General features: G+C 27.9%; 3 protein-coding genes across 14 annotated transcripts in view; 1 reads left to right on the forward strand and 2 right to left on the reverse strand.

Annotated features, from left to right (window-relative positions):
• Window positions 1-248: 248 nt before the first annotated feature.
• LOC124425666 (dynein axonemal assembly factor 11-like) lies at window positions 249-25,673 on the forward strand. 5 transcript variants are annotated; one of them, XM_046966307.1, is made up of 6 exons: window positions 260-420; window positions 620-761; window positions 860-1,290; window positions 1,422-1,638; window positions 1,765-1,846; window positions 4,289-4,502. In XM_046966307.1, exons 1-5 carry the CDS (start codon window positions 418-420, stop codon window positions 1,839-1,841), a joined length of 870 nt encoding a protein of 289 aa, XP_046822263.1. In that variant the 5' UTR covers window positions 260-417; the 3' UTR covers window positions 1,842-1,846; window positions 4,289-4,502. The 5 variants fall into 5 exon arrangements, with proteins under 5 accessions (XP_046822264.1, XP_046822263.1, XP_046822262.1 ...); XM_046966308.1 differs by lacking the exon at window positions 4,289-4,502 and having other exon boundaries at window positions 249-398; window positions 1,765-1,930; XM_046966306.1 differs by lacking the exon at window positions 4,289-4,502 and having other exon boundaries at window positions 1,765-1,930.
• Window positions 3,044-9,129, reverse strand: LOC124425668 (clavesin-2-like). Its single transcript, XM_046966309.1, has 5 exons — window positions 8,592-9,129; window positions 5,573-5,980; window positions 4,182-4,492; window positions 3,516-3,609; window positions 3,044-3,413 (listed from the first exon to the last, which is right to left on the reverse strand). The coding sequence occupies exons 2-5, from the start codon at window positions 5,961-5,963 to the stop codon at window positions 3,262-3,264; spliced, it is 948 nt and encodes a 315-aa protein (XP_046822265.1). The 5' UTR covers window positions 5,964-5,980; window positions 8,592-9,129; the 3' UTR covers window positions 3,044-3,261.
• The window catches only part of LOC124425664 (rhophilin-2), a 49,940-nt gene continuing 41,800 nt past the window's right edge, over window positions 17,535-25,674 (reverse strand). For 7 of the 8 annotated variants that reach the window (XM_046966297.1, XM_046966294.1, XM_046966295.1 and 4 more), the window contains 8 exons: window positions 22,999-23,076; window positions 21,496-21,879; window positions 20,869-20,967; window positions 20,503-20,773; window positions 19,758-19,952; window positions 19,415-19,644; window positions 19,141-19,293; window positions 17,535-18,696 (listed from right to left, as the gene is read on the reverse strand). In XM_046966297.1, coding sequence (XP_046822253.1) covers window positions 18,496-18,696; window positions 19,141-19,293; window positions 19,415-19,644; window positions 19,758-19,952; window positions 20,503-20,773; window positions 20,869-20,967; window positions 21,496-21,879; window positions 22,999-23,076 — 1,611 coding nt within the window. In that variant the 3' untranslated portion in view covers window positions 17,535-18,495. Of the gene's footprint in view, window positions 18,714-19,140; window positions 19,294-19,414; window positions 19,645-19,757; window positions 19,953-20,502; window positions 20,774-20,868; window positions 20,968-21,495; window positions 21,880-22,998; window positions 23,077-25,674 lie in introns of all 8 variants that reach the window. The other variant, XM_046966300.1, reaches the window with a different exon arrangement.

Raw genomic sequence — 25,674 nt, forward strand, 5'->3', positions numbered from 1 at the left:
CTTAAAACAAACGTCGATTAAAATAATTATACATCTATATTGATGACTTTAGATTTGAAACTTTTAAATGACATAAAAATTGAAATGTGAATTAACATTGGTCGTTACAATTATAATGTTAACCAATAGAAATCCACCGCTTATAGAATCAATAAATATTCCAGGCTTGTGATTCGTTGAATTGAAAGAATGAATCAGCATTCTTTAAACGTAGATATAACAGGGTTACCAACTTAGACTCTTGAAAATTATAAATTTTCGTACTTGGCAACACTAGGTTAGGTTCATTGACAAAGTTATATGATATACATAACATAAATTAAACGAAGTTTGACGAGAAGAGAAAGGAGATAACTTTCTGTGCGCATATTGTTTTTAAATAACGAATTTTTCGTCCAGTATGTAAATTGCTTTTCAATGGTAATCAAATATTAATTATGACAAATACATAAGTTCTGTGTTTACGTGTGTGTATTTGTGTTAAAAAGAAAGAAAAAAAGAGAAAAAAAAGAAAGTAAAAAGGAAAAAGAAAACATTCGAAAAATAATTGTTCAACATATTCTAGAAATAATTGACCTTGCAAAAATATAAGCTTATAACACGTTGTCATACGTTTCAGATGTTTTGTGTAAAATACGTGGGAAGAAAGAATAACCTGAAATCTTTGAATGTAGCTTATCAAGCTTTCTATTCTCGACGGAGCAGCGACAATAATACAACGTTGTATAAAATCATCAATGCAAATGGAGAATCCATCGATGGTATTAATTTCATAATAATATTTTATCATTAGATAAAATTCAATTTCTTTATTCAATAATTATTCCATTATGAATTTTTAAACGTATATTATTTATAGCAACTGATAATGGTGAATTTGAAACTAACAACAATTGGGAATTGTTGACACCAAGAGGATTTAGATTTTATTTACCAGGTAGCATAGGTCCTGGTTGGGTAAATTCATCTACTACTACTCATATCAAAACAGAATTCATTACTATTACCCAGAATGATACTAATAACGTTAATGTAAAGAAAGATGCTAATACCGTTAATGTAAAGAAAAATTATAAAAAATTAAAAAAGAAATCTTATATGAAACGACCATTGTTACATTGTACTGCCCAAGAATGTCCTCTTCTATTAAGAAAGGGCATCGAAGAATTGTTTTCTGGTTGTTTGGATGTAAGCGCTGCACAATTAACTATTGTGACTATAAGTCAAAAATCTGATTTTAAAACATTAAGATGGAGTAAAATAACTGAAACTGAGAAATTGGCAAAATATGTAAGTATTAATACTTTTTTTTTGTTTTTTTTTTTTTTTTTTAATGATTCAATTGTCTTATCAAATTAGAATGTTAGAAATTTTTAAAAGGATTACAAATAATCATTTCTTATTAATATATTTTATTATAGTTTGTATTAGCCGCATCAGATATTTGTACAAGATTAAAAATGATTGGATATTGGGCAGATTTCATTAATCCATTTAGTGGACAACCTTATTTTAGTTCTCTGAAAACGAATACTCTTTACACAACCGATGAACGGTTTAGATGTTTAGGTTTTAAAATAAAAGATAAAAATAATTGCAAAATTATTACTTATGATAATAACGTATCAAACTTTATAGGTATGGATATTTATTTTTATTAAAAAAATATTATATTTTTATACTTAAGTACGTTATATATAAAAATTAAATTGATTTTTAATATTAACAATGTTATATTACATATTATAACGCTTTACATTTCAGGTAGCTTATATACAACAGCTCCAGCAAGCATGGAATTTTTGAAGGAAATTATGAGCAACATCAACACAGAATTCTAGTAAATGTATGTTTCAATTTCATATTACTTATTTTTGTTTCTTAGTTTCTCTATGAAATATATGGATAAAAGGATAGTGTTATATCACAATGTTTAATAATATTTATCATTGTACATAACACGATAACCTATGATGTATAATATTTTAATTTATAAAAGCAGCAATTGAAGTTTTCATTATGGAACTCGAGCGCTAGGAACTTCCATTTTTCATTCGTTATAAACGTATTATCTTCTTTTAACGTAACAAATAAGTGTTCATTATATTATTACATGAGTTCCTTATTTTTTTATTTATTTATTTTATTTTTTTTTTTTTTTTTTTTTTTTTTTTTTTTTTTATTATTTATTATCTATTTGAAAATAAATTGTTTTATTAACATTACTTTATGCACAAATTCAAAACAAAGACAAACATAATTAAATTATAAAACAGAAATATTTATTAGTGCATCTTTATATGTCTGTGTGTGTGTGTGTGTATATATATATATATATATATTTATGTATGTGATTAAGTGTAAATATGTATATATATTTTAACTAATTACATACATGATACACACGCACACATAAGTTGAATGCAAAGATCTTAACAACGCTTAATATCTATTTTAATAAACCCGTTATTTTGTAGTATATTCAAATGTAACTTAAAAAAAAAAAAAAAAAGAAAAAAAAATATTCGAAACTATATGTACTTACGTACAATACGATAATATCATGTTATTAATCGACTTTAATTAAATTCGGTCGAAATATATTTTTATAATAAGAAAGAAAGGTAACTTGAACCACCAGCGGAAAATATTCAAATATAGTAATAAAGATTATGCGGTATGTATGTATATGTATGTACTATAAATTTCATTATTTCGACTTTAAATAATATGTTTACTATAAGATAAATTTTTATAAAAGTCAAGGACTTTTAAAGATTATATCATGATTGATTCGGTGTATTATTTTTATATATCTGAGATATATATATATATATATATATATATATATATATATATATATATATATATATATACATATATATATAATATAGTATATTACGCGAAAGAAACGTAGATATATTAAAAGTAAATCGAGAGATATTAAATATAACTTGACCTTTATAACGCTGTTATATATAGAAAAAAAAAAGAAAAAAAAAAAACAAAAAAGATAACATTAGAATAAAAGAAAACGACGATGTCTATACAAAATTTAAATTTCGTATAAAATATGAAAACGTAACTATAAATAAATATGAACGAGAACAATTAAAAACATTTTTAACCGTAACGATGCTCTAACAAACATATTATACATTGATACGGTTTAAACAATGGAAAAAAAAAGAAACAAAAACAAAAAAAGAAAATCAATGAAGTAATATTGGAATACCAATGGATGGATGGGGGGGGGGGGGTTTAATCCACTTCTAACTTACGAAAGGAACCAAAAATACCACTAAATTCGTCATCGTATGCGCCATGATACTCATTTGGCGAAATTTCAATGTGCATTTTGTCGAGAGCCTTTATTTGTTCCTTCTTCTCTTTTAAGATCTTCTTAATAGTGTCTATCGACAAAGAAACAAATAGAACAAAACGTTTTAATTCTATTCGATATTTGTAAATAAGAATGAAAAAAAAAGAAAAGAAAAGGAAAATAAAATACATACTGATCATCTCCGTAAGAGAAACTTCGCCTCCATATTCCTTTGGCAGGATCTTTGGATCTAGAATTTCTTTTAATTCCTCGATGCTCTTATGTATCTGATGAAATAATAATGAAAATAAAAATTTTTTTTTTTTTTTTTTAATTATTTTTTATACATACATTATTAAATGTTAAAAAGTTCTATTGTACATGTCAATTTAACATATAAATTAACGATAAGAAAAAAAAATCTTAAACAAATATAGATCTATTTATTTTCCAAAGAATGAAGAAAATTAGATATCAAGTATAAATTATATAAGATAGAAGATCATTTTTATAAATTAATTTATTTTCTCATAACGTTCTCAGGATCATAGATCGTGCGTATGAAAATAAAATTCATTTAATGCAATTCGAATCATTTGTCATGATATAAAACAATCGGAGATAAATCTAATGGAAAGATAAAAAATGAATTAAATCTATTGTAATTATCTAAAAAAAAAAAAAAAAAAAAAAAAAAAAAAAGGAACAAAAAAACGAAGATGTTTTTACAAGTTCGATAAAGCTTTTTTTTTTCTTTTTTGTTAATTTCAACAATCCATTAATAAAATCATATCCATTAATATATACATATATATACAATAATAAAAAAATATAATCCAAACAATTGATTTTATCTTACCACAATACGATTTCTGAATTTGTCTTTGAGACAAGACATAGCAAATTCAATAATCTTGGAAGCATATGTTGGTATATTGATAAAATGAGTTTCCTTGTGTCTCGCAGGCAAACTATTCTCTGCACAATATAGCATGTTACGGATATCGGTGAAAGACCAGACGCTTAGATGTCCCATAGTTAAGCCGGACTCATCTATTATGTAGTTATATCCGCGAACTTGATTTTCCTCGTCGTCCAGGAGAGCTTCGAAGATGATACTATGGACGCGTACCATCTGGGCCAACGTGTATTTGTATGGGTTAAAGCGTTCTTTAAAAGAGAAAAAAAAAACAAGAGAAAAAGGATGATATCCGAGATGAATTCTAACGAACCAACGATAAAATAAATGCGAATAGTTCATTGGTATTCCTCTCTTTCTACACAACGCACGAATGAATAAATATTCATTGCCTTCGTTATTTAGGATATTTTACGCTTTTTCATGTTTATTATGTACTCTCCTTCGTGAAAAGATCCTTCTAGTATTTGTCCCTTAACAAAAATTCTACATACGATGTTTATGTGTATTTGTTGTTTCTTTTCTTTTTTCTTTTTCATCTTTCTTTTTTCTTTTTTCTTTTCTTTTTTTTTCTTTTTTTTTTTCCTTTGACAAATATACACTATCGGTATGCATAGATTATAAATAGTAAAATATATCATTTTTATATAATTTTTATACAATTATAAATACAGTATTGATATTTAAACATTATCATTTTTAATAAATTTAATAAAAAGAGAGAGAGAGAGAGAGCTTCACAAAAGAATAAAAAGAGAATTTTGTATTAATTTTGATGAAATCATCGTTTTTAAATTAATTGAACAAAAAATATTTAATTAATGTGAAATATATACAATGGCTGTTAATAATTATTGTCATTTGAAACAAGCTTTTATTTCTGGATTATAGAAAAAAATTTGTTTCAATTTGTCAATGATTCTTGTAACAATCCTATATATATTATACATATAATTAATATAATATATATATGTTATACAATATTGTTAATATATATATATATATTTATTTATTTATTTATATATATACATGCACATTTTAAATATTAATAATATTGATTGATAATATTTTAGATAATAATATTGATTGATAAATTAATTACTATTATAAATATATTAATACTAATAATATTTGTATAGAAATATTATTAGCATAGAAAACATATATACATATATATATATATATATATATATATATATATATATATACAAATTTAAAAAAGAAGATATGTATAACTTACGAACCACAGTATATAATTAGAAATCGATAAAAACCATGATTTCGTCGGATTGAACAATTTTAAGTTAATTCAACGTAGATTAATTATTTACCTGGGGAAATAAATAAGATTTTTCGTCCTTGAGCGTCTCGTTCTAGCAAAGGTATGATATAGCCACTGTCTATAATGGCTTCTATTTCCGGATCGTCGATGTCAAGATTTTGAAACCATTCGGGATATAATTGTCTTACAGTGAGATATCTTTCGAGCATCTTCTGTGCCATCGGTAGACTAAACTTTTTCGTTCTTAAAAACCTAAGAAGAAAGATCGGATCCATCCTGCAAGTTTTGATTGATGGATGTTTTAAAATCCATTGCCTAAATTGTTCCAATGATTGTTCTCTCATTTTATCATCCTCGCGAAGTTCATCCTTCGCCATTTTTTGCGTATCCTTGCTTAGACCACACTCATAACTGAATTCTTGTTGTTCATCCATACCCATAATAATGATGTTTATTTCTAAAATTATTATCGATTATATCGATTATACAACGAGCTGTCATAATAAATTCGTACAAACATATCAATAGAATAAATCGAATATAATCAAATTGGATTTTAAATCTTCGCAACGGGAAATTTAATTTTCTATATTTGTATTCGTATGATAACGCCCATGGGTGCAAACAATCGATGATCAAAACTACATACGCGTTGAATCTTCTATAAATCAAATTCTATTGTTCTCCTTTAGAAATAAATATTACGCTACACAATACATAAACGTATTAAATACACGTGCAAATTTCGTTTGACGTTTTCTTCTTTATTATATTACATCGGAAAAAATTGTTAACAAAAGAAAGAAATGGTAGATGAATTGGATATAATGAATAGATGAATAGAAAAAATCACGTGAGAAAGGACGAAATCTCTTTTCTCCTTTTTTCGTTTCTTTAATAGGATTATATTCTGGACGAATAAAAAAAAAAAAAAAAATAAAGAATCGAATGATCGATTTCATGGAAAATATTTATTTAGAATGCAAGAGACACGGGAACTTAATATTCTCATTCTTTTCCTTCGTGCTATCGGATTCTCATTCTCGTGGTAAAAGAAGATATATCGAAATGCATGATCGATGTTACGGAATATGCTGAGATTCTAAAAAAAGAAAAAGGAAAAGACAAGAAAATAGAAAAAAACAGGAAAAGAGGGCAATTTATTTTCTTTCCTAAAGCTTTTCCAAGACACGTTATTGGCCAACTTCGTATCAAGCACATTCGCTGTTCGAGGCATGCTACTTAATTTTATCGTAGATAATAAATCGTAACTAAGTACGTTCTTTGTGTAAAAAGAAAAAATAAATAAATTTTATTTAAAAAAAAAAATAAATAAATAAATAAATAAATAAACAAAAAAAAAATAATAGAAAATAAAAAAGAAAGCACAATTTTAGGTAAGATAAAGATGTCAGTAACTAAACGTAAAACCTATAAATTTTAATACTCACAATATTTCAATATCTGTTCGTTAATGATAGCAAAAATGAGATACGTAATTAGCTACGTTATTGTTTTTTTTCTTTTTTTTTTTTTATAAAGAAATAACAAATAATTTTCTTGGGATAAACAAATAATATCAAGTAGAAAAAACAACATTGTCTTGACGTAAAATAAAAACGTGAATTATCAACGCCGGCCGAACGTGAAATCTATGAACGTAAAGAAAAGAAAAAAAAAGGAGAGAAAAAAGATAAGAGAAGTAAGATATAAATAGCCAAAAAAAAAAAAAAAGAAGTAAAATATCAAATAAAATCTCTTTAATTACGTTATCAGTTATGAAAAAAACAATCGTAACGTATCGATTGCAAGCATTCATTTTACACAACGCAAAAGTGAAACTCGACTTGGTATTTCCAGATTCGGGTTATGAATCGTAAAAGGAGAGCTACGCCTTTCGAAATATATTTTCTCCTCTTCTTCGTTATAGGTATGAAAAGAAAATAAAAACAGAGAAAGAGAGAGTGAGTAAAAATAAAAAAAGAGAGAGAGAGAGAACAGAAAGAGTTAGAAACATAAAAAGAAATACACATAATCATTTCAAAAATAATTCGTAATTCGAATAGAAAAGAATTTTATCGTGTAACGTTATATTGAATGGTGATAATATAAAAAATGATGAGAATATAGAACGGAACCGGCTTTATCCGGGACACACGCGGTATTGGACGAGAACGAAAGTGATACGACCGCAGGAAGTACGAATAAGTTTACGAACGTGTGTGTAGATATAATCCATATATGTATGTATCTATGTATGTATGGTATGTATGTACGGAGGTGTATATCACGAGGCTTCAGCTTTCTATTTGAAACGATGTGATGTACGAAAGGTATATGGGGTTCGGTCCGTTTACGTATATCTACCTTTACCACGTTCAAATCGAAAAAGAAGCCCTTTCATAAAAAACAAACAAATTCTAGGGATTTAAAATCGTATATTATGAAAATTAAACTTTTCGATTCGGGTTATTATTAATTACTCTTGAATTTAATTTCACACGTTGTTTCACAAATAAAATATTATTGATTTTACTATTGAAAGATTACGATTACAATAAGACATATTTATATCTATAACTCATTTATATATATATATATATATATATATATATATATATATATATATATATATATATAAAAGAATGTTATTGAGATTGTATAATAATGGCCAAAAATTTAGAGATTTTGTTCTCCTTTTCTTTCTTCTTTTTTTCAATAACGAATCATTTATTCGAATTAATATTTTTAATGTAAATTATTTAAACGACTTGATCAATATTGTATTTTCTATTAAGGATAAACCTTTTTAAATATCTCTTCGATAGCATTGACAATTCGAGACATGTTTCTAACGCGATTAGAGTGCTTAGAAAACGTGAACGTAAAATTTAATAGGCATAAGAGCGTGCGTGCTGTTGCATTCTATTGCACGTTCACTCAACGAGTAACGACGAAGCCTTTCCTTCAAGGATTTCCCGCGCGAAGAAAATACTCGATAGAAAATATCAAATCTCGATAGATCGTTTCTTGATCATTAATTTTTAAACTATTTCAGTTATACTCACTCGATATTATTTAACGACGACGATAAAGATTCCCACAAAAGATCGGGAAGAATTCTTTTTGATCTGGTATTTCGTAGCACTGTAGTTATCATTCAACACGCGCTTTCATTCAAACGTTAACAATAAATAAATTTAATTCATTAAAGGATCAATCGTACGATACGTTTCTTTTCTTTTCAGTTCCAATCACTTTCTTTTTTTCACTCTTCTTCGAATGTATTTATTTTGATGATTTCGGTTCTCTTTCTCTCCCTCTCTTTTTTCTTTTTTCTTTCTTTCTTCCTTCTTTTCTTTTAAATGATCGATTAAAACTTCATTTCACGAGATATTATCGACGAATCAATCGAATTTAAAATGCACCGAACTGGATACACTGATTTAGAAAAAAAGTAGAAGGACCTTTCAAACCGAGACATAGAAATAGATAGATAGATAGATAGATAGATAGATAGATAGAGAGAAAGAGAGAGAAAGAAAAAGAGAGAAAGAGAGAGATAGAGATAGAGAGAAAGAGAGAGGTGTTGGCCGTTGAGTCACTTAAAACGAAATAACCTGCTTGCTTAGTCGGCAGATCAATTTAAGGAGGGATCCTCAACTCGTACGCTACCACTGCTCATCGCCGTTCTCAGGACCTTCACCTACATGCTTTATATCCGACTATTCTTCGTTTCTTCATCATCATCGTCATCATCATTGTCGTCATCATCATCATGATTTTCTTCTTTTTCTTCTGCTTTTTCTTTGTTTTTATTATTTATTTTTTCTTTTTTTTTTTTTTTCTAATCACACTCAAACGTAACAGACGTTTTAATAGCTCTAAAATATTAATAATTGATAGCTCTAAAACATTTTTTTCTTTTTTATTTTTTCTTTCCCAATGCTTGACCTTATAATTTCAAAACGTTTATTTCTTTTTTTTTTTCTTTTTTTTTTTGATCCTTTTTTTTTTCTTCTTTCAATTAACGATAACGTAGTTAATATATTTCGAATAAATTGACATTTAATTACGTATTGATCTATGACATATGTTATGTTTTATCGTTTGAATATCTAAAGATATATTATCTTAGCGGAATACCTGCTTTTAGTATAAATAATTGTGTTTCAATTATTTTAATCATGGATCAATGTTCAGTTCAAACATGAAATTGCATCAGATAGTTTAATAACATTTATTAATGTCGCTCGCTTGATAATCATACTTTGAAATGTAAATCTATAAAAAAAAGAAATAAATATAAATTTCCAATTAACGATCGATCATTTACATCTTGAATGTCATATTTTTGTAGAACCTTTTCTTATTTATTTTCTACGTTACATATAATGTATTATTTTTCTTTTGAGTTTACTCGAAGGAAAAAAAAGAAAAGAGAGAAAAAGAAAATTGCTCGTTAAATGATTTATGATGTAGATCTTATTTGTAACATTCATCATGCTTCGTTAAACGAAACAATGATTAAATCTTGAAGAAAGAACATTTTGAAAAATATTGTATTTAATGATCGTCCCGTTGAATTTATTAGTAAGAGAAATAATGGAATGATCGAAAATTGGCGAAAACATTCGTATTACTTTCCCCGAAAGATCACGAAGCCATTCTCACGCGCAAAGATTCACTTTCTTCTCGTAATCTTTCATTTTGCTTTCTCCACGAACGAACTTTCGTTCGGAATATCAGGGCCATTTTTTATTTTCTTCTTTCTTTTTCCCCTTTTCTTTTTTTTTTTTGTTTCTTTTTTTTTATCTCCTTGAATCGAGAACTCGCGAACACGCTTTTTATCCATCTGAACGAACCTCTCGAGATTCATCGAAAAATATTATTATTTCCTTTTTTTCGTATGATTTTACTACTTCCATTCAAATGAGATCGTAAGAACAACCCAAGAAAAACAGAAGATCCAATTTCAATTTTTCATCCGAATTATTCACGCTTCTATAATATGTATTTTCAAAAGCACATGGATATCCTACTTATACATATATATATATGTATATACATATGTATATATATATTGGGTGAACCACGAAACGTGATCAGATTACTATTTTGTTTGGCCAACTTATATTTATATTCATGTATACAGTTAAATTATTCTGTTGCCAGCAAGGTGATCGAAAAATTTGTTTGTCTGGTATAAGAGGGATTCAATAAAAAAGCTTTATAGGGTTAAATAAATTCTTGACGCTGAAAAATTGACATATGTATATTGGAATATTTTTTTTCTTTTTTTTTTTTTTTTTCTTTTTTTTCAGTAAGATAGTAAAACAAATGGAAAAATAAATAATTTCACGTTAATAGATGTAATTACATTAATCGTTGTTTTATTAGTATATAAAAATTTTTTTCCGTTCAATTTGATCATATATACGGCCTAGAATCTGTAGTACGTCAATTTACATTAAGAAGATTTTTTGAAAGATATTAAATATTTTACGAGACGTGTGCAAATAGTCGAAAGAGAAGAAAAATGGTACTCTACCAGCGGATTAAAAAATAATTAACACGAAAGAGAAAGAATAAGAGAGAGAGAACGTTATCGTAATGTTCACTTATTCATTTTTATCACGAAATTCGAATAACAGTAATAGAAATGGGATAAATGAAAAGTTGAAAATTTTTGGAATATTTTCAGTGGTAAAAAAAGACCTATCGATAATTTATATTTAAATCCGAATATTTGAAATTATTATTTTTCCTTTTTTTATCCATGTTTTCTTTCAAAAAAAGAAAAAAAGAAAAATAATGATAAACGTAAACGGACCGATCGAGAAATTTGGAAAAAAGAATGTAACGGTATACGTATATGAAAACAATAATTTGCTCATTGTTCGCCTATTATTTTGCAATCGAATGAAGAATTTCCCTTTACTATCTCTTATACTATCTCTTAACTCATAAAGTGGTCTTACTTGGCGTATGGTGAAAGGTCCTAGCTAGCGCACGTTAAAGTGGTGGGGGACGAACTAGATTTCCTTTCTGAGCTAAGAATGACGAAGATCGTCACGACATAGGTCTGGGTTTGTGTTCAAAATCGAACGGTATTAACATACTAAAAATTTCCATTTGAAAATTTTAATATATTAATTTTCTCCTTTAAAATTATATAATTCGTTATATCCATTTATTTTTTTCAAATATTATTATATAAACGAGTTATAAAAATATTCGAATAATTTTGTAACTTCGATAAAGTTCTTCTTCTTTTTTTTTTCTTTTTTCCTAAATCAAACGAAATAAAATTGGAATTGCGAGATTTCGCGAAAAAGAATTAATGCGAAAGAATGATATACTAATCGATTAACACGTAGTCATGTTGATAAATGAAAAATATATTTTTTGCAAATCTTTCAAAATGTCGATTAATATGAATTTCTTTTCATACGTGAGTCTCGATAAATTTCATTGAAACCGTACGATAAAGTCATTTCATTCATCATATCATTCATTTTATTAAAATTTTTTTAAAAACTTTATATATTAAATATTTATATTAAAAGCTGATGTAACATTTCAATGAATATTTTCTGTAAGTATTTCTTTTTTTTCTTTCTTTTCCTTTCTTCTTTTTTTTAAATTTAAAAAAAAATTATACAATTACGACAATTGTCCAAATCGTTATTTGCTTTTATTCCTTTTTTTTCTTTTCTTCAAAATTTGTTCTTCTTTCAAAAAGGAGATTTAGATCTTTTTTTATCTTGTCGTAGTGTATCACAACAAAATCGATTTTTAAAAAAGAAAAAAAAAGTCAATTATATAATTTATTATGCGTGACATCGTTTCTTGGGTCAGCGAAAGTCCAACCTCGACGAGGCTCTCTCCTTTCCACGTCCCGATTTTATTTGATCTCGAATTAATTCATTTTCTTCCTTAAAATCAATCGAGCATCCCTTTCTGAATTCACATTTAATTATTACGAAATTATGAATTTTTTAAAAATTCAAATTACGTGACGATAACTGAGTTGCATTTGGGTCGCAATAGCGCATTATGTTGACTGATGAAACATGTCGAAACTTTCATTGAAAAATATCGAATACAATGTTGTAGATATAAAAAGAAAAAATTTTTTTTTAATTTCAACATCACTTATTGGCCGATCTAATAATAGAAATTATTGGAAAAAAAAAAAGAAAAATGAATAAAAAGAATAAAATATTTATATATAAACATGCTACGCTTTCTTTTCTTATGGAACAATGAAAAGAGAAATGTTTATTGCAGACGATACGCACTTCGAATGAATAAAATATCACTCGATTTTTATCAGGAATGACGTTCAGATGATTTATACCGTGGTAAGGAGAAAAAAAAATAAATAAAAGAATAATATATTCATATATTATACAGACATGCTTCCGCTTTCTTTCCTGTGTAACAACGAAAGTAAGAAATGTTTGAAAATTCTCAATAATGTATCGCAATTCGAATAAGGTAAAATACCACTTGATTTTTTTTATGGAGAATGACATTTAGAAAATTTTTACGAATGGATCATTCAATAAATGTTAATTGTGAATTCAAAAATTTCCAGCGAATTTTGAAAATTTTCGAATTTTCGAAAGTGAATAAAGAGAAAAAGATAGATAGATAGATAAAGAAAGAGAGAGAGAGAGAGAGAGAATAATATATTTTATTACTAAATATATTATCCGTATGAATAAAAAATTTTATACAAAATGCTGAAAGGGTATAAATCTTAGTAAATACAAAATTAAAAATAACAACAATAATAATAATATTAATAATAATAATGATAAAAAAAATGCAATAGAATAAAATTTATATGATAATTAAAAAAAATAGGAATTTATTAGAATAGGATAATATATCAAATTAAAACGAAAAGAAAGAGAGACAGAAAGAAGAAAAAGAGAGAGAGAGAGAGAGAGAGAGAGAGAGAGAGAATGATGATCCGGATGTAAAGACGTTAAACAAAAAAAAAAAGATATACATAGAAGAATATAAAGAAAATATTACAAAGACACGGCTTCGAGTTATTGCGGAAATAGAGCGTGACTGATATCCCTCTATTTATATTCTATCTGCATCCTATACTATAGAGAGTTTCATAATTGATACGCATCACCTTGAAAGACATGTATTACGTATAATTCGCGTGTTTTCTTGTTAAACTGATCAATCTTACGACGCACTTTAATACGTGAAGTTATTTTAAAGGAGCAATTATATAGCAATCATTTATATAGCAATCATTAATAAGGAAACTCTTGATACGTAATTTACGAAATACAATTCTTATATACAATTATATATATATATATATTACTTAAAATTCATATGGATTAATTACAATCGGTATAATATCATTTTCAAAATAATGATTAATTAAATAATCGATGAAAAAAATTTTATATAAAAATCTTTTTTTATAAAAAAATTTATATGAATATATTAATCGACATATTTTTCAGGATACACATTGACACAAATTTCAATGGAATTAATGAATGAGATTGAACGAGAAAACAGTAGTGCGTAAATAAATAATAAAAAAAAAAAAATATCCCCATAGCCAATTTTATATATCATATCTAAAAATCTAACAATACCTCCATACTCTTCTTTCTCCTGAGACGCTCAATATTTTCTATCCTTCTTTCTATCTTTCTTTCTTTCTTTTTCAAGACATCTTTCTCTCTTTCTCCAAGAGAGAGAGAGAGAGAGAGAGGGGGCGAACATCGCACGTGACTGCATCCAAGAGCATCGATGTGTACTGAACTGGAGCGTTGGTGGTAAGCTGGTGCAATAACAGCTGCTGCTGGACTTTCTCCACTGACCCTAAAAAGTCTTCTTCTCTGACGTTCGATGAAACGAAAGTACATTGCCCTCAACGGTGTCGCCTCGACTCTCAATATCTTTCACAGATTCTCTCTCTTTTCCTCTCTTTCTCTATATGTGTGTAAAGTTCCATTCGTTTCACCATAAGGTAAGGTCTCGAATGAGCGAAGGACGTGTCGAATTTCTTCGTGTTACAGTTGAGATAAAATTTCTCCTGTAAGTTTCTTTTACACATACCTACGTGCATACATATACATATATATATACAAATATATATATATATATACATACATATACATATATATATACATATGTATATATATACATATATATATATATATACATACATATACATATATATATACATACATATACATATATATATATATATATATATATATATATATATATATATAATTCTTCATTTTCCCTTTTTTTTCTATTTTTTCTTTTTTTTTTTATAATAACAATAACGTCGACGGGAACGAATTACCATTATCGTTAACAATGAATTCTTATTAAAAACATCATTATCACAATTTGCACTTAATAATTACACAGAAACATATTTTTTGCCAGGCGCGTATTTGCTTCCATAGTCTATATCGATAGCTTTCGCTGGACGTATATGTGGGCCCATAGTATTCAAAGAATTAATGGTATCATAGCAACATGATTTATATAATCGCGGTGATTCCCATGGTAATAGAAAATTGTACATATAGTGAAAGGTGTTGACTACTGACTATGTGTCTATTGAGAAAATGACTATTAACTATAAATGACTATATTGACTATACTAACTATAAGGACTGTAAAGACTATAAATAACTGTAAATGACTATACTGATTATAAATGAGTATAAAGACTATAACTGACTACAAGGTCTATAAATGACTTTATTGACTATTGACTATATAACTATCTTAGAAAATCGAGGAAAGAGAGAAACAAGTCCTTTGGGACTTCGGATGCAAATTCCAAGAGGTTTCTTCCACGAAAACATATTCTCCACTATCGACTTTCTCTCTATGCATACACACAGATACAGATCCAGATACATAGTATATGCCCGCCCCTACTAGGTTAGTCACGCCTCCTGGCATATTTGGACCCGCCCCTCATAGTTTAGACCAGCCCCCGGAGTACTTGGCCCGCTCCAACTTGTTTAGGCCGCCCTCTGGGATACTTGGTCCCGCCCCTATTAGGTTATCCCCACCCCCCGGAGTACTTGGTCCGCCCCAAATTGTTTAGGCCGCCCTCTGGGATACTTGGCCCAGCCCCCTATTAGGTTAGCCCCGCCCCCCCCCCGAAGTACATGTCCCGCCCCAACTTGTTTAGCCCCGCCTCTGAAGTTCTTGGTCCCGCCCCTACTTGTTTAGCCTCACCCTCTGGGGTACTTGACCACGCCCCTACCTGTTTAGTCCGCCTCTGGGGTACTTGGCCCCGCCCCCTATTAGGTTAGCCTCGCCCCCTGTGTATTTAGTCATTCTTTCTCTCTCTTTCTCAGTCCCTTGTAGTACAAAAGAAGTTCTTCTAAATTTTATGTAGAAAGATTTTAAATAGTCGTATAAAAATTTAAATCGTCGTTCGTCTTATCTTAAGGAATTCTTTACGAACAGATGTTCCAATACGCACTTGCCCAAAAAGGTATATAAAACAATCATATCATAACGATTGAATTGATAAGAATGATTTTATTATAAATAATATTATGTTTTAGATAACATATTAATTTCTTTTTGTTTAGTGACAAGTGTAAAAAAAAAAAGAAAAGAAAAAAAATATTTGTTCGATTTGAAATCGAATAAATATTTCATTGAAAAGTCTTACGTATCGTATTAGAAGGTTTATCCGAAAAATTCGTGGCTTCGTTTGAGTAACGATATATCGATGAAACATTTATTATTCGTTTAAGAGTGATTATTAAAACAGAAGCTTTCCTTTTTTTTTGTTTTCTTTTTTATTTATTTATTTATTTTATTTTTTTTAATTTTCTTAAAATTATTCGTACAAATAAGACTTTATTATTTGAACATCGTTTTCCGTTTGTATATAATTTCAATTTGTAAAAACAGAAAAGAAATTATTTTTCGATGAAACACTTGAACGTGAATCATTGTAAAAAATAATTACACAAATATTAACTTGAATTAAAAAGAAATAAAAAATATTTCTTTATAATATAAAATTTTTTATAAGACATCAATGAATGAAAATGAAAATTTTTAAGTCCTGAATTTATTACAACATCGGGGTAGACCAAGAAAGTTCGAAAATATTGTATTGACAATACTGTATAAAAATATCAGACAAAGTACAAAAGCAAAATTCAAAGACATAATTGATCTATTACGATATATACCACCGGAACATCATGGTTCAAATCCCTTTCACATACACAAAATCTAGATGAGTAGTAAATTGTTTTGTAATAAATTTATGTTCGTAATTTTGTACGTTATGTAGTTAAAAAATGTTTTGAATCGCATAAATTATGTTTTCGAAGTGTTTTAAAAATATGTAAAATAAATTGAGTATTGTTTTTTTCAATTTGAACCATCTTAAATTATGTTGAATGGACTTAGGCATCTTCAAATTTTATAATGAATCTGATTGTTAATTTTGAAAGTGGTCTAACTCCATTCTTGATAAGAAAACGCATATTATTCACTTAATAATTGCCACTATTTTAATAGGAACTATAAATTTAACAACCTTAGATGCACTTAAATAGTATAACTCATTAGTATCCTATACGTATATTTTTAAATTCATTGAAACGCAAACCATTACATATCTCGATTTGAAGATAAATGGAGTTAGGTCACTTTCAAAATAAACGGCTCATATATATATGTATACATACACATAAAGAACGAAACCCTTTTACTCTTCATAAATTTTTATCCTCATCCTGTTTCTCTTTGTTTTTCTTTTTTATATTCTTTTTCTTTTTTTTTTTATGCAAATAAATAAATCAACTTACACGAGCAATAAATAAATCGTTTCATTGTGATCATATAATTAATCGTAATTAATAATTTATAAACTTATAATTTATTCAGGATATATAAAGAAAAAAAAAAAAGAAAAAGAAAAAAAAATAGAAATAAATAAACATGAATATACATATTTATTAATCGAAGATATTTTTTATTCGATTTATATTTTACAGAGTATTTTACGTAAGCACAGATAGAAAATTTACAAAAAAGAGATTCTGTGAGCCAATGATTATTCAAATATTATATTTATGATACGATTTTGATGCTCATAACAAGTATCTCTATTAGAACAATGGAAACTTCCAATATATAGAATATTTATGGAAATATGTTGAGTCGTGACATCACTCTCTCATTCTCTCTCTTTTTTACTCTTTCTCTCTCTCTCTCTCTCTCTCTCTCTCACTCTCTTTCTCTATTTACATTATCGCTGATACTGTTTTGAAAGAATTAATTAATTGTAATCAATAAACGAATGCAAACGTAATGTATAGGTATATATTAAATCTACGATCGCGTAAAATGACAAACATTGGCATAGTGTATATATATATATGTATATATAACACATAACTATACATGAGATTATAATTACGAATCTATATATACTTATTTATTGTTACACATTTGAAACGATATTTATACGATCGATAATAAACTGCACACATTTTACAATTCGACGACAATGATCGTATAACGTTTACATTTTCTTAACGCGTAAGCCCTTATATTTTATTCTAAACGATAATTATAATATCTACAAATCCATCGAGTTTTTATATTGAAAACACATTTGCAAATGTTCGTGATGTGAAGACCGGATTATACAAATGTATTGCATATGTATATCTACATACACACACACACACAAGTGTACATGTATATATATATACATATACATATATATAAATATATACATTTTTATAAAGACACGATTCGATCTAATCTACGTATACCCGATTATTTATTCTCTTTGCGTCATACATAAATACACACGATGGTACGTACCATCTTACTACCGGATGCGAGGCACGCAACTAAAAGCTGGTTGGCTCTACGTGCCCTTAAAGGTAATTTTTGATTTCTCAACGATCATCTCAAGATGACATTGTCAAATGTAAGATCCCTGCTGTCTCGTTGATTAACCGTCTTCTTGAAAGGATTCCATGGTAATCTCCTTGTAACGTGAGCGGTTGTAACCGAACCAGCTGGACTTGGTTGACCAGAAGACACTCCCGATGAACTACTAGCTGAAACGCTACCTTTGTCATGCTGACTTGGCTTTCCGGGTTTCTAAAATGATTACGTTACTACGAATATATTAATCACGATTGACGAATAATCATAATCGCAATTATGGCGTCGATTTAATAACATATCGATCGAAATTAATCATAGTTGTAGACATCTCAAAATAATTTCAAATTGTGCACTTGGAATGCTCTATAATCAAGGCACTTTGAAAGACTGTCATTTATACTGAATGTATAATTTTGATTTCAAAAGAAATATTATATATTATTTGAAGCCTCGGAAATAATAATCAATATGTATGTAAACGTATTTCCAATTTTTTTCCTTATAAAAAAAAAAAAAAAAGGAAAGAAAAATATTCATGAATAATCCAATGGGCAAATTGTTTTAATCGAACTCAAAATTGATCTATGATATTTTAAACTCAACAGGCACAACTAGGATTAAATTAATCTTTTATAATTAATAAATTAATTGTATTACCTTCATGTAATTTCTATCCATAGGTGTGACCAATTTTAGATTAATGAAGTCACCACATTGTTTTATCAATCTTACGGCTTGTTCATGAGAAGCCCATTTCACATCCTTGTCACCGATACCGACTATAAAGTCACTTTCCTTCATACCAGCCATCTGTTGTAAGACAAATGTATATTTACATATGATGAGGCTTTGAATATAAAAAATATCTTTTCTCTCTCTTTTTTTTTTTTTTTTTTTTTTTTTTTTTATAGAAAATTAAATCATCACTCACTTCAGCTAAAGAATTGTGATCAACGGCAGCTATAATTACTGGCGAATCACCGCGCACGCTAAATCCGAAACCTTCACCGTCTGGTCCTCTTTGAAGTTGAACATTTCTCGGTGCGGTCCAATGCCTTTTTGCAGAAAATATAGCTACTGGTCCCAATGATCTAAATAGATCTTCAACTCCGTGTTGGCCAAAATCCGGATGTGTGATGCTCAATTGAAATTTAGTAGACGCTATATATTAATTAAATATTAATGCAATTATTATTTACATATTGTGATATTATTTTTATGTAAGAAAAAAGAAAAAGAAAGAAAGAAAGAAGAATGATATATTTTATACTTACCGATGATATCCGGGGGATCTAATAATTCCCGAAAATCATCTTCGTCGCCAATTTTATTATACATATCGAGCGTGGCTTCGTGTCCTTTTTTCAAGACCTTCGCCAGCGCCTGTTTGCCTTTCAATTCTCTGCACATTCTTTGTAGCCGTTGGCTTTCCTCGTGCAAAACCAGAGCTTCCCTTAAATGTGCTTTTCCTGTGTTCGTAAAAAATAAAAAAAAAAGTTATTAAAGAGAAAAAAAAAAGAAACAAAATTGAATATCGTATACGTATCAGAACGTATCATTACATTTATAACGTATTAGTTAATTAATTAATATTAAATTTGATTATATTTATAAAATGAATTAGCTTTGTCCATATATTGAAACAAACTATATGATTAAATCTTTATAAATTTTATATGTATATATACATACATTTTTTTTTCTTTTAATTTAGTGAACCATTTAAATTTCGTATCTTAAGAATTTTTATCGAAGACAATAAACCGCATTTTCGAAATTTAATGTTTGTTTTATTATAAAAAATGTAAAATTGATATAATTGATAATAACCAAATCAAAACACTGATCGAGAATAACAAATATTGCAAAATTCTCTAAATAATAAAGATATAAAAATTTATGGGAAAAAAAAATAACTATCAACTTAACGAGCATTTAATAATAAGAAAGATTTTAAACAATTAAATATTAATAGGATTTTTCTTAGAAAAAAAAAGTAATAAACCATAGTCGATATACCTAAAAGTTTTCTTTCGTTATCATCTCTAGGCACGGTCACTTCCAATTGCGTTTTCCCATCGCTCTTTTGAATATGTTCCAATGTTAGTTTCGTTTCTACTCGAAATTCAGCGATCGGTCTATCAAGCAAACCAGCAGCTAAATGTTTGTGAGCGAGTGCTAAATGATGTTCGCGTTTAACCAATATCAAAGAGATCCAAGTTTCTGGGACATAATCACGAACTGGTTCCCGAGATATCAGGGCGTGAACGTCGTTATAAACAGCGGCAACCTTTAATGCGATTCAATAGAATGATATATAAATTATTAATTAATTATAGATTTATTAAAATTATCGTGGGGAAAAAAAAACAAGAAACAATTTACTTGTGCAGCTTCTTGAGCTAAATCCAAGGAAATGTCGATAGTTCTTCCTTCTCTCGATTGTAGTTCCAACTTTTCGAACAGACATTCCCTCGCTTGTGCCTGAAATAAAAGATTCGAATAAATAAATAAATAAATAAATAAATAAATATATATATATATATATATATATATATATATATACACATAAAATGAATACTGACGATCAGCAAAATATCTTCGTATTTTAGAAAAGTATATCGTAAAATTTCAATGAAATCGATTCAACGATATCGTTAATTTTCAACTACAATGATTTTTACAATAAATTAATTCCAATTTATTCTTCGAGATTTTATAGAAGACGTCCTTTACATTTCACAAATAATTCGAATGTAATATTTCTATAAAATCGATTAATCAATTTCGAAAATAAATGCGTTTGTAATGAAATATTCGGCATTCGGAAAATTTTCAAATGATCGGTTTGAAATTTTGAACTATACTATCCGCCTAATGATATACGAATTATCTATAAAATTATATTAAATTTACTTCGATCAATTTTTTATCATAGTTAAAGAAATTTTACTAGGCACGTCGGGTATGCAATAAGATTATGCATGCTATAAGATCGTATAATAAGTATACCAGCATTAATTGGACGAGCATTTCAAGCATATCAGGTCCAAGATCCATGCTCGGTGCATTGGTAAAATTTTCATGAATATATCGAAATGTTCCAGCGGCTCTAAGAAAAGCATCGACTGCTTGATCTAAGCCACGAGTAGAGTGTCTGTCTTGTTTAGCGGCCAACTGTGTGTAAAGTGCACCAGCATTGAACAAAATCGATGCCTTTTCAAATGCGACAGTGCGTTGACGACTTGGTACGCCAGTCAAAGAATCGAACCACTCAAAATGTATTCCAAGACTTCTGTCAGGTGGAAAAAAGCGTCTTTCGATGAAATAAAGCTGATTATAGTAACGCAAAAGCAGGGCTATACCTGCTGCGTCTCTTGTCGGTGTTCTCGTTGCCTTAAAAAGAAAAGAAAAGAAAAGAAAAAGAAAAGAAATAATATAAAATTAAAATAATATAGAGTTAGAGTTGAAGTAAAAAAAAAAAAAGGAAAAAAAAAAGAAATACGTATTCCATTACATGTGTTTTTAATTTATAATCATTTTCATTCTGATAATTGTTATATTTAAACTAATATAATTAAAATAACATAATTGTTTGAAGTATTGAAGAAGTTCTGATGAATTTTCACGATGTTCGTTATCTTTTTTAAAAGGAAAAAATATTTTACAACTATTGCATAAGTATATACAGATTTATAAGCATATTTATGCACGCAATTATTTTTTTAAGTATTGTAAAAAAATTTTTTAATGCCAGCTACTCGCCAAATTTGAAGCTTAATTATTCAACAATCGCTTATGCAAAATACATGTGTAGGTTAGAGTTTTAATATCAGTTACAAGGACATATAACGAAGAATATAAGACCCACTTAAAAATGTAAATGTAACTTTCACAATACTGTCCAAGGTCATCGCAAAGTCAAATAATTAACACATATGACGTATCGTCTCTTGACATTATATTCGTCCAAAACAATTTCCTTTTTCTTTTCTTTTTTTTTGTTTTTCTTTGCATGTTTAATACTTCAAGAAATAATATGTATAAAACCGTATATACCGTATCTATATATACATATATCAATGTTTTTATAACTGCATCATAATTATACTACAATTATATCTATAAAAATTATAATTATTACCATATTATCAAGGAAATATATAATCATCGAAGATCGTCGGGTTATTAAAGTATATAATTATAATTAACTAAATTATAACGATTATTACTGCAACGTAATCAGATTGAGAATTTTCTTTAGAGATAAGGAAGTTATTATCGTACATATTTGATGATAAAAAGAACAAATGAATATAACCAGTAGAGAAGTTGCATAGACTTCTTTCATCATTTTTTATCTTTTTTTTTTCTTTTTTATTTTTATATTCTTAATCTACCTCTTAAGTAAATTTTCTATACTATACGATACATCCTATATATAGACATTATATATATATATTTTTTTTTCTTATATAGCACGTGTGATAGATTCAAACAGAATTTTTTTCTTACCTGTCTTGTCTCCATAAGTTCGGCAATAGCTTCTTCATAATTCTCCCCATCCTCGCTATAGTGCTCTAGGATAAAATCCTAAAACATGAATATATTCATATCATTAACGAATCCATTTATTTATTTTTTTTATTTTTATTTTTACTTTTTTTTTTATGGACAATTATTTTTGACGAACAAAAATCTTTCTTTTTCTTTCCTTTTTTCTTTTTTTTTTTTTTTTTTTATCCTCGGTTCAACATGAACGAATAAATTTTCAAGAGAGACGAAATCTAATTGAGTAATTTGAAATACTTTCAAGGAATATACATAGCCAATCAGTTATCCGAATGGTTTATTAAATCGATATTTACGTGGCAACCAAAAGAAAGTGCGACAACAGTAGTGTTTCAGCAACGTTTATCGAAATTGTAAATTCTTCTAGAGAACTATCGGAAAAAAAAAAGTAGAGATTTTCTAAGGGAAAAGAAAATAAAATGGTACGAATCACTATTGATTTGATACGTAAACGTTCAGAGCATAACGAGGGTGAGATATCAACTTTGGAAGAAATATCGTTACATCAGGAGAACATAGACAAGATCGAACTTTTAGACAAACTCTGTAGAAACTTAAAGATCTTACTTCTTCAATACAACATCATACCAAAGATTGAAAATCTCAATATGTTGAAGAAATTGGAATATTTGAATCTTGCATTGAACAATATCGAAGTTATCGAGAATTTACAGGGTCTCGAAAGTTTGAAGAAGCTGGATCTTACAATAAATTTTATCGGAGATTTGAGAAGCGTCAAAACTTTAAGGTAGATTATATTTTAATATATTTGAAATAAGAACGATATTAAATAATAATGAGAACGTTATAATTGGTTAAAATCGATTGGAATAATTTAGGAATATTGAAAAAAGACGAAATCTTTACGGTGTCCCAGATATAACGAGAATTTGGAACAATTGATACTGACGGGAAATCCTTGTACGGATTACGAGGGATACAGGGAATATGTGATTTCAACATTGCCACAGCTTAAAGAACTCGATATGATTAAAATTTTAAGATCCGAACGAATAAAGTCTTTGCAAATATACGCACAAGCAAAGGGAGACGTTATCAGAGGTTATGATAATTATAAAAAGATAAGAGAGGCTCAGATAAAACGATATCACGAGAAAGAAGAATTAAAGATCACGGAAATAATAGAAGTACGTATATTTAAGTATTAAGTTTTGTCGTATTTATTTATTCGTTCTTTTTTTTTTTTATTTTTTATTTTTTTTTTATTTCTTTTTCTTTTTTTTTTTTTTTTTTTTTTTTGATAAAATTTCAAATCTATTATGAAAGGAAGACGAGGATGCGGAAAATGAAAGATTTTGGAAACAAAAGAGTTATCACACGCCGGAAGATCGCATTGCGATCGCTGAACATACGTTAAAAGCAGAAGAGAAAAAACATGGGATTTCGGATGAAAAAAAAAAACAAAAATACGTGCCAAAATTGTTCAGTCCAAGTGGTAAACCTTACAACATGAATCATCCGAAGGTTCCGTTTACATTGAATGACGAAGACGATCAGGATAACGTGATCTTGGACGTTGGTGTTTACAGGTAAAAATGTATTATCAAAGAAACTTTTTTTCAATGATCATGAATATATAATACAAGATATAGTTCATAGGAAATGGTCGATTACGAAAAAAAAAGATTGAATTCTTTTCGTCGTACGTATCGATTGTTTGTCGAATTTTAAAACTTTGAAAATTTTCTTCGATTTGAAATTGAAAGAAAATTATTTATGGATCCTCTTAACTTCATTTTTTTTTTTGGTCTTTTTTTTTCTATAAATGTTAAATCAAAATTGTTTAGAGGACAAAGTAGATACGAGGACACGCATACATTTATAATATTATATGAAATATAAAAATTCAAAAAATTTGATATATGTATATATATATATATATATATATATATATATATATATATATATCTACAACAGTTAGTGAAACAATCATCACTTTCACTTGTTTCTTTATATTTCTATATTGAAAACGTAAGAAAAACTTTCTGCGATTGTATTTGAAAAAAAAAGAAAGAAAAAAAAGAATCCATAGAAAATAAATATTACAAGAAAATCTCTGTTGAATAAAATTACAGGTACCTCGACACGTCTTACATAGACGTCGACATTCAACCAACGTACGTGAGAGTGACGATAAAGGGTAAAATTTTGCAACTAACTCTACCCTGCGAGATTCTCGTCGATAAGAGCAGCGCGAAACGGAACGTAACAACCGGTAGTTTGGTCATAACGATGCCTCGTTTACATCCTTCAATGATGTTACATGGAACCTCGATTACCTCAAGGACTACGAAAAATGAAAATCCTACGAGAAAGGATAATGCTGTGATCAGCATAAAAAATCAAATGTTCACGTCTACGAGAGAATTTCTTGAGATTGGGCCATCGAGAATCGACTCTGAGCTTGATTTTTCTAAAATATTTGAAAATTCAAGAAAGAAAGTTGATAGAAAGTTAACGGTTGATCAAATCAAGGAGAAAGCCATGCCCGATGATTTTATCGATAATCCTGAGGTCCCTCCGCTCGAATAATGAAGAAATTCTACGATGATTAATAATTATATTAATTGTTTCGTTAAATTAATCCTTAAGTTAAAT

Source organism: Vespa crabro, chromosome 7 (genome assembly GCF_910589235.1).
Source record: "Vespa crabro chromosome 7, iyVesCrab1.2, whole genome shotgun sequence".
NCBI lineage: Eukaryota > Metazoa > Arthropoda > Insecta > Hymenoptera > Vespidae > Vespa > Vespa crabro.